This window comes from Palaemon carinicauda, chromosome 13, assembly GCF_036898095.1.
Source record: "Palaemon carinicauda isolate YSFRI2023 chromosome 13, ASM3689809v2, whole genome shotgun sequence".
Taxonomy (NCBI): domain Eukaryota; kingdom Metazoa; phylum Arthropoda; class Malacostraca; order Decapoda; family Palaemonidae; genus Palaemon; species Palaemon carinicauda.
Window position 1 is genome coordinate 27,693,717 of NC_090737.1, and position 10,000 is coordinate 27,703,716.

The window sequence follows — 10,000 nt, forward strand, 5'->3', positions numbered from 1 at the left end:
ATGATTCGATTTTCATCAAGGGTCGGTTTACCCCTTTAGTGCTGACAACAGTAATTAAGATGATAACAGGTTTGACCAAACACTAGCTGAATTTTTTCATGCTGCAGACACTCTTGGAAAATAGATATGGTTTTTCTATTTTGATAACATATTTCTTCAATGTTATTGCATCTACCCATGACATGTTACCTCAAAAGAAAAAATATACCTTTTTTTAAAGTTAGCATGAAAAGAAACTTTCATCCCTAAACTGAGAAACAACTATGCATTACACTTCACTTCAGCAAAACATGATCACTTCTCACAACATTCACATAAGACAATAATGCTACAAAAATAAAAAACAAATTTTGCTTAACTTGTTCATAATGATTAGAGAAATTGCAAAACAGACACTTATATCATTCTAAAAATTCAGACATACAGGTTTCCCCAAACCCCTCATCCTTAGCTCAAAAGGATGGTGAGGTTGTGTACTTTACAAGAAACTACAGGAGATCCCCAACTTACAAACATTCAGAGATACAGACGCAAATCCAACTGAAAATAACAAATTTAAGATAAAGAAATACACTACTGTAATAAGAAAATATTCTGGCCTTTAATACAGAAAGCAAAATTACATTTTTAATAACCTGATTTCTATTTCCTGTGAAACCCAACTATTTGTTGACTTTTGCAGCTGGAAATTATAGGCATGGGATACAGCTTTTGCCTACCTTAGGCCAAAATTTAACGAAATTCAATTTACAAACAATTTGACTTACAAACGCTTCTTGGACACAATTAAATTTGTAAGTTGAGGACCTTCTGTATCGAGCTTAAGGGGGTCTCAAACCTCAGTTCAGCAGATTGCCAGGCAGAGATATTTCCAATAGGCTACCACAACTATAGTAGTTCTTCTAGACAAGAATGTCCCTTTTGGGTCATTTTGACTTCTATTGAGGGCTCTATGTTATTTCTAGGTTACTTGTAAAAAATATGTTTGTTATTAAGACTTTATGTACCTACCAACAAATTAAAGTTAATTTGATGTTAACAAATATATGTGCTGTGTTTTTTTTATGTTTCATTGTAGTCTTTAAATAGCCTCAGCAGTAACTTGATGTTTTCTCTAAAAAACAGTATTTCTTTATATCATAATCATATTTTAGTTTTTATATTCATACTTTTCTAATTTGTTAATCTTTTGAGTCTAATTGAGATTACTTAACTACTTTCAGACCACTTCTCAAATTATATAATTTGATATTTTATTTTTTAGAGTCCTGGCTAAGCAAAGAGATGCAAAAAAGACTTCTGATGAAAGTATAGCAGAAACTCCAAGCACTACTACCAGCTCCATTGAAGAGCCACCGAACAAAAAAATCAAAGTAGACACAAGTGATAGAAAATCTTTGAATTCTACTGACAGCTTTAAGGCCGGTGTAATGGATGTGAAGAAAGAATTAAATGGTACTGAAGACACTGTGTACGATGATGATACTGATATTGATGAAGATAATATGGAATATGTAGTGAGTAATTCTGCTGTTTTACATTGGAATTGGTGTGCTGTAAAAATTGATTGTTGACTTCTGTATTATTTTACCTTTATCTTGTAGTTTGTGGTATTTTTCTCCTTACCAGTATATGGTCAAAATTGATGTTTCCCAGAAATCTAAAATTAATACTGTATTCCAAGCTGGTTTTTGCTTCAAGAATTTTATTGCTTTCAGATGAATTATGATACAGTATTTAATTTTAACGCTCTTTTCTTGGTACAGTGATCTCTTGCCATATTGCAATTCACCTGTCACTCCATCAATAAATCACAGATTTAGAAATATATATATATTTATGTTGTGGGTATCAGAGGGCAGATAAGATTAATATTTTTCATATTTGAATTACCGTATTTTCCGTGTCATAAGACGTTACAAGTGGTAAGACGCACCCTTAAATTAATTAGCAAAGCAGTTTTTTGAAAAAAAAAAAAAAATTAGGATTTTACAAACTATCCTAGCAGCAATTCCTAGTCTGTGTGATTTTTGTTAAGCTCAGTAAATTTTTATATTTTGGATGTGTTATGAAAGGATTAAGTTAATATTAATTAGTTGCATATTGTTTATCCCAATTTTGTTACATTTTCATGTAAGAAACCTCTAAATCTGTCGTAGGTGCTACCACAACTATATAATTAGTGTTACGTCACGTTTCAACTTTCAATTTTTGGTAAAGAAGTAAAATTCCAGTAATATTTCCCAAATTCCTCATATAGGCTACACATTTCCACACAGAATAATAATTGATCAAAGAAGTCTCTAGAAATACCTCTTGGTGGAATACTTTTCCTAATGTATGAGATTCTAGGTCTAGATATTTTGCTTCTAACTTGGTAACACTGCATTCAAGTAACCAAGATGTTTTTACCAAGGTTGTATTCAACAACTGTCTTTTTGTAGTATTTTGGAACTCAGGCAACAAAATTGTTATCAAAATATTGCTTTATCATAAAATATTAACCAAATATGAGAAAATAGATAAATACTGCATAAACAACTAATATGGCACAGAATCGTCTGCTAGGAGATCATCAGTTGGCATGTTTGCTTGTAGAAAGGGGTTGGCGAGTCATCAGCTGATCACCATAATAAACAAATAACTTGCTATAGTACTTCATTAAACGAAGTGAAATTTAAAAATTAATTTATTTATTACTTATGAATCATAATTGTAGGTCTATATTTTATGTCTGATTAGTGTGAGTGCTTGTATGTCAATAGTTGGCTGTTTGAGAGATGTCAAACTCTCCTTTACAACTTTTTCTTAGTGTTAAGACGCAGGGTGATTTTTGGGGGCATTTTTCTGGGAAAAAGGTGCGTTTATGACACGGGAAATAAGTTTTTTTTTTTTTTTTTTTTTAAATAGTCATTTTGGGGCTTTATAAATTCTTAAGTTTATGAAGATAATAAAATATGAAACATTTTAAAAATAAGGGAAAAAAATACAGTAATGTAGATTATTTTATCTACTTTGTAGTTTTTCAAAGCTATCAGGGGGAGGGGGCATGAAAAATAATACCCACAATTACCAAGGGATTTCTATACTCTATCATGAATGGGTTAGTAGTTTAGAAACGCCGATTGTACTTCCAGTGTAGGCAATAAATATCAATAACATTGTTTTACAAATTCCAGACCAAGCCAGATACATCTTCACTACCTCTTCCTCCTTTGGGAGACTATTTAAAAGGAAAATGCTTCTTCATTTATGGAAATATGTCAGCAGAAATGAGACTACTCCTGAAGAGATATATAATTGCTTTTGATGGGTAAGAGAATTTGTTGCTTTGTCTTAAACTTGCATGTAATTTTCTTTAAGGATTGCAGAGTGTCACCCATTATTCTGAGAGTAGATCTTTATAGGCCTTAGGTCTATAAAATTATTGAGATAATTAGGCCTGTTCCAATTGTGTATTTAGTGATCCCAGATGATCAAAAAGGAGTGTTCATATACCTGTTGTCTACAATTGTATACTATTTATTAGTTTTTATAATGAACTCAGTTTCCTGGAACAAAATTAAAATATTATCAAGTTATACTATCAAGTTACGTAGTAATATTCCTCAAACTAGAGTACACATGCCCTTATTTCATGAAATAATAAAGATCTTAGAGGAAAGAAACTTAAGGTTACACGGTTATACTTGAAGAGGACAAAAAACATATTATAGCGAATATCTTTGCATTCCAGTTGTAAGGGCTCATATTAAGAGTGTATAAGAACATAACTGAGAAGGATACAGAATAAGTAATGGTTAGAGTTATATGATTAGAACAAGACTGGAAATTGTTTTATCTAGTGTTGATAATGATGGTTGTAAGCCTTAGTGGGGCTTAAGTCATATCATTAAAAAGAAATCCTGCGTTTTTAGTTATTCTAATTCACCACAAATATCTCCTTCATTTCAGAATATGTGAAGACTATATGACAGAAAAAGTCAACTTTGTCGTTACTGAAGATGAGTGGGATGATAATTTTGATAATGTAAGTATGAAATGTTTGATATCTTTTGATCATGTTTTTGTCATTCAATACTAGTTTTCTCATGATAATTTGAAGTTACTTTGAGTACAGCTTTAAATGCATATGCTGATAGTAATGGGTATAATGACATGGTTCTTATTCATAGACATTTTATCTTATTGTTACAGGCCCTCTCTGAAAATGCATCGCTGCAGTTTGTCAAGCCTTCATGGATATGGCGCTGCAGTGACAAACAGAAACTGGTGCCTTTTCAGCCGTTTATGGTAGTACCCAAAGATTGATAACTTTTGAAACATCTCACATTTATCATTTCATCCAAAGGGATCCTCTCAGCCAATTTTGGTTGTTTCATTTCCACAGGAGCATCATTATTTTTTAGGAAACAATCGTTTCAATGTCCTGTCTTTATTTAGACTCAAGGGCTCTGTAAACCCTTACATGATTATTTATTTGACTTAATTGAGAACAAGATAGACTAAATTAGTCATATCTTATTTTTCAAAAACTACAGTACAACAAATTATAGCAGTACACGTACAGTATTTTACAGTTCAACATAAAAAGGTTACGCCTTTGGAAGGTTTTACAGTAAAGTATTTAATGTTACATAGTTCAATCAGAACTGAATAGCATACTGTATGAAAACAAAATTTTACCCAAAAACAAATTAAGGAGGTAATGAAGTTTTACCTGTGAGTTGTAGTTAAGTATGACTCTTTCTTGTTCTTTAGCAACCCACTAAAGTGACCTGACAATATTTTCTTTATTATTTTGATATAAAATAGGAATCCTGTTGAGAATAATTTTTGGTAATATACTGGTACAACTCTTCTCTCAAGTGTTCAAATTAAATTTTCACTTTAAATGCTTAAGTTTCCATTCTTTTTCAATGCTAAGTAGCCTTTATTAAAATACAGTAATGCCAAATAGCTAGAAATGTAAAGCATAATATAATGAAAGCATTGCAGATATTTGTAAGAGGAGCAAGGATACTAGATTAAATGATTTCCCAGTGATTTTATCGAAGTGCCTCTGTTACACTGCCACATTTTCAACATATATTACAAACTAGATATCTTTAAAATCACAAAAGTGGAAGATAATGCTCAAGGACATTCAGGATAGAATTTGTATTCTGTAAGATTAAAGCAGGTGTTTTTAATTGAGGAAATTTCTGGTTTAGTATTACAAAAAATAATTTATGCATCTGCAAGATGAGTACAAAATCATCTGTCATATGTCGGTACCTGAAAAGATTTATAGTTCTGCAATGCAATTTGACTATGCTATTGTCTTATTTACATTGATAATTGTAGTGTATTCAAACTTTTGATTTTGTTATGAAAAGTCCCTTAGAGTCGGCCTAAAGGGTTTGAGTGTGTTGGAATTCTTTACATGGTCTTGAAAACTACAGTATTGCAATACACATTAGATAAATTGCGCGTTTAATTCTCTCTCTCTCTCTCTCTCTCTCTCTCTCTCTCTCTCTCTCTCTCTCTCTCTCTCTCTCTCTCTCTCTCTCTCTCTCTCTCTCTCTCTTTTTTTTTTTTTTTATAGATAGGTTTAGACTTGAAAAGCACATCTTTTACTATCACCATATAAAACTTTCATAAAAAATAGAAAATTGCATTGCATCCAATCATGTGTAGTCCACACACAGACAGCTTGAGATAATAAATAGAGTGTGAAATATTTTCACAACTGAGAAGAGAATATGCAGGCATTACATACTTAATATAAAAATAAGTACATGTATATAGTTTAGGGAAAATGACAAGATACTGTATATGCCTTTGAAATACGTGTCAACACATAGAATAAAATACAGGGAATAGAATGAACTTTACATACAAATATTACAAATCAATTGGGTGAATTACTGTGTTCCAATAGCTGTACTGTATTAGGAAATTTAAATTTGTAAAATATTGATATGACAAAACTAATTTACATTCTAATTATGTTACTGAGTAAATAGATTACTTCACACTGTTGGTGCAAAGCACTTGTCTATGATTAAAGAAAGATGTAATTGTGTTTAAAGATGCAAATACAAGTGTGGTAATCCATTTTGTTTCAATCATACTGATTGTATATAAATTGCAATACTTCTCTCATGCTTCCAAACAACACTGTCAAAAACTAGTGACACACTTCTTCAAAGTATTCACATTGTGTTTTTCTATTTGAAAATCTACAAATCAATTCCTGAAGGACAATAAAGATTGTTGTCTTGCTGGTGGGCAGTCCATCCATCCATATACCAAGGCACTTCCCCCAATTTTGGGGGGTAGCTGACACCAACAATGAAACAAAACAAAAAGGGGACCTCTACTCTCTATGTTCCTTCAGCCTAATCAGGGACTCAACCGAGTTCAGCTGGTACTGCTAGGGTGCCACAGCCCAACCTCCCACATTTCCACCACAGATGAAGCTTCATAATGCTGACTCCCCTACTGCTGCTACCTCCGCGGTGGGCAGTGATGTGCATAATACCAACAGACATAGTTTGAGATAGTTTGCTAAGAGCAGAGTACAGCTGTATTTTTTTTTTTTTTTGTATCGCTTTCTATTCCACTCACTTGAAGGTCTGGATTTATTCAAAGTGATTTTAAATCTAATAGTGATCATGTTGCAGTACTAACCAAACTCAGCCAAGTCCCTCATCAGGCAGGAAGGAACAAGGGGAAAAAATACCCTTTTGTTTCTTTATGGATTTCGGCTACCTCCTAAAATTGGGTGAAGTGCCATGGTAAATAGATAGATGTTGCAATTTTAACCTGTGGATGTTTCAATAGTGTCCTTTTGAGGCTCTACTGTAGGAGAGAAGGAAATCTGTGTTTTCCTGGCAGCTGCCTGATATGACGAGATCGCTGATCCGAGATAATTGTCATTGCAGTCAATGATCTCTTGGAAAGCACTCTTTTGTGCCCTTGTTGATAAGCACATATTTAATAAGAACCAGTACATAAGGAGTTAATCTTTCCTTCCTTACAGTAAAGTCTCAAGAGGACATTATCCCAACATACATGGTGCAGTGATTTATTTATTTATTTTTTTTTTTTTTTCTTTTTTTTTTTTTTTTTTTGTGATTCACCTACAAATGTGTATTCACAGTGATCTATAAGTGTGGTGATAGTGCAGTGTTGTGTAATGATCTTTTTATTGATCAAGTGTTTTATTGCTCGTTCTCTAGCTCAAGCCTTCTTTTTACTTGATCCCAGCTAGACTGCAGTCACATACATGCTGTCACTATTGCCTAGCTCCAGTGACATCACAATCTATGACACGATGGGCAAGCAACTCATTGCTCTGCCTCCCGTTCGAAGACTCCACCATCAACCACACACAAATGTATGCAAATGCTCATAAAAATCTTTTGATAAAAGGTTATGTTTTATGAAAATAATTCTTTTACTTTAGCTCCAACAGTGCTTTTTATAGCAAATAATTAATGATCAGCCACCAGACTTTGTAGGTCATCAAGAGAGATCCATAGGAGGGGGAGAAGTCAGATTTGTGAATGTACTCTCCCACAGTGGGTGCAGAAGGCTCTTTTCCTACCCCTTACCACGACTCCTGAGCCCCCCACTACTAACCCCATCCACCCACATCAGCAAGTCTTGGATATACTTCAGCTCATCAAGTTTTTAGAGGAATCTCGCTTATATGGTGGATAGAGAGGACGTCAGAGAAATGAAGAAAGAGAATAAAGAAGACGTGAAGGAAAATACAAAAGAATAAAAGAAGTTATGCAGACAGGAGGTACGTAGTAAGGAGGAAGAAAATGTCCATTACAGACTTCTTCAGGTACTTTCACTCAACAGCCCCTTCTGTTGGATAACTCCATACTTAATGCAATGTTGAAGCCTCCCAATTACCTATCCAGTTTTCAAATCAACGATCTCTTCCTCCACCTTAGAAAGCAACAGCGCAAATACCCTCATGGCCCAAGGGTAACACAACCTTGCCAAATTTTTAGGTAATGAAGACGTCAGTAGAATGATTATGCCTTTATGGTTGATCTTTCTCTCCCTCCACATCAAGTCTATAGATGAAGTTTTAGATAATCTATAGTCCAACATAAAGGGATTAAGCAATGAAGCACTACGCTACTTAGGTTACTTTGTTACAAACAGCTGAAATGATAGTCGTTTGTGTAAGACTTCGAAGCAGGATGGAAGTTATGTACCTGAGGAATTTGTCTACATGAAGAGAAAATGATGATCCTGAAGGGTTCCTAGATTCAGAATTAGTGAGTATTAATTTTCCACCTTATTTCTATATGATAGACACAGTATTAATTTTTTTTAGTACTGTACTAATATTTTATAAATACAAACAATTTTTATCAATTGCACTGATTGTTAGTGTATGATTTACAGTTTTACCTAACAAGATAAAGTGCTACCAGTTTTTGCACTGTATTTTGTCGTCTGCTTCTTTCTTGTAACTTTTATGTGCTTTACTATGGTTTTGTGATATTCATTATGTTCATGAGAGGGAAATTTCTGCATTTGTTAATTCTTTGTTATATAATGAAGTCTTTTTCAGTGCACAAGTTAATTTCTTGCTATTATTTTTGTCTAGCACTATACTACATAAAGATTTAAATTATTTTACACATATTACATATTTAAATTTATTTATTTTATTGCTTTCCATTAGACCCAGTTCCATTACCACAAGGAAAAGATGCTGGTGCTGACCAAGCACAGTTGTCATCAATCAATATACAGTACCTATAATCTGTAACAGAACCTGATTGAACTGACCTGGTACTGGGCTCAGATGAGTAGGCATCAATGCTAACATGCCTGTACTAGCTGATTATCAACCTGGAATGACTGAGAACAGAATTGCACATGGGTTACCAGTCATGTGTGATGAGCACCACAGTCCATCGTGGATATATCATACGAGAAGTTACACAGATTCCAGTAACAAGGAAATGAAAACTGCACATTGGCAGTTTGTGTGAATAAGTTCTGAAAACTACATATAACCCTCTCTTCTTTTTAACACATTATGCATTCAAAATAGGAAGGCAAATAAGTTTAACAACTTATCTAATGTCTGAAATGAAATAAATAAGTAGCCTACTTATTGTAAAATTTATGCCTGCTAATTTTTTATAGCCTTGACAAATACTTTTCTGTCACGAAAAGCACAGCTAGGACAATGGTAGGCCATTGACAGCAATTTAACTTGCATGTCATTCCACAACAAGCCCATTCCCTGGGAGAGGAAGGGCACGCAGCACATGCTGTAGCAGGAAGTGGCTTACCTTTCCCTTCCCGGATTATAATTATCCAAGATCAAGAAGAAATGTTCACATTCTTCCCACATTTGAAGAGGAGGGGCAGGAAGGCCAAGTTCAACTGGTCCTCTTCCTCAGACATCATTCAAGGAAGACGTAGCCCCTGGAATTGAGCCCTTTGTCTACAGAGTTACGAGGGGAATCCGTATTCCAGAGGGTCATCACGGACATCTGGGAATTCAACATGTTAGGTGAGACCTCCCAAATGTCTGTAAAGCAGCCAATCACAGTGGGTTAAAAAGGGTAAGCACTCTTCCCCTCTCGAACAACGCGACCATGTACTTGGAGTAGGACGAAATAGTGGCTGGTTCATTGAACTATTCACTACAAAGGACTTCAGGAAACCCAAGGTCTGCTTGAGGTACACTAACCTCATTCTCTCTGAAAGCAAAGATCAAAGAAGATTTCCTAATGCAATATAACCTCATCTAGACGAAATGGATCCTAAGTAGGCAGGATTCAGTGATCAGCAAGCTACACAGAAATGTAAACAGCAGAAAACCTTTGGATTTAAGGAACTCTCCCCTCACTTCAACACTCCTGCTTTTTCCCTGGGAAGAAGTGGACAAGACTGAAATGTTGGAGGATAATAAGTCAGGACTCGCTGTTCCACAGGGCAGTGTTATTCCAGTCTTTAGGGTTAGGCAGAC

At 34.3% G+C, this 10,000-nt stretch overlaps 1 protein-coding gene across 1 annotated transcript in view; it reads left to right on the top strand.

Annotated features, from left to right (window-relative positions):
- LOC137651477 (DNA repair protein XRCC1-like) overlaps nucleotides 1-6,514 on the top strand; it is a 33,023-nt gene extending 26,509 nt beyond the window's left edge. Inside the window, exons 2-5 of the mRNA XM_068384702.1 lie at nucleotides 1,265-1,517; nucleotides 3,180-3,313; nucleotides 3,955-4,030; nucleotides 4,198-6,514. Of these exons, the coding sequence (XP_068240803.1) occupies nucleotides 1,265-1,517; nucleotides 3,180-3,313; nucleotides 3,955-4,030; nucleotides 4,198-4,311 (577 nt within the window). The 3' untranslated portion in view covers nucleotides 4,312-6,514. The remainder of the gene's footprint in view (nucleotides 1-1,264; nucleotides 1,518-3,179; nucleotides 3,314-3,954; nucleotides 4,031-4,197) is intronic.
- Nucleotides 6,515-10,000: the final 3,486 nt, after the last annotated feature.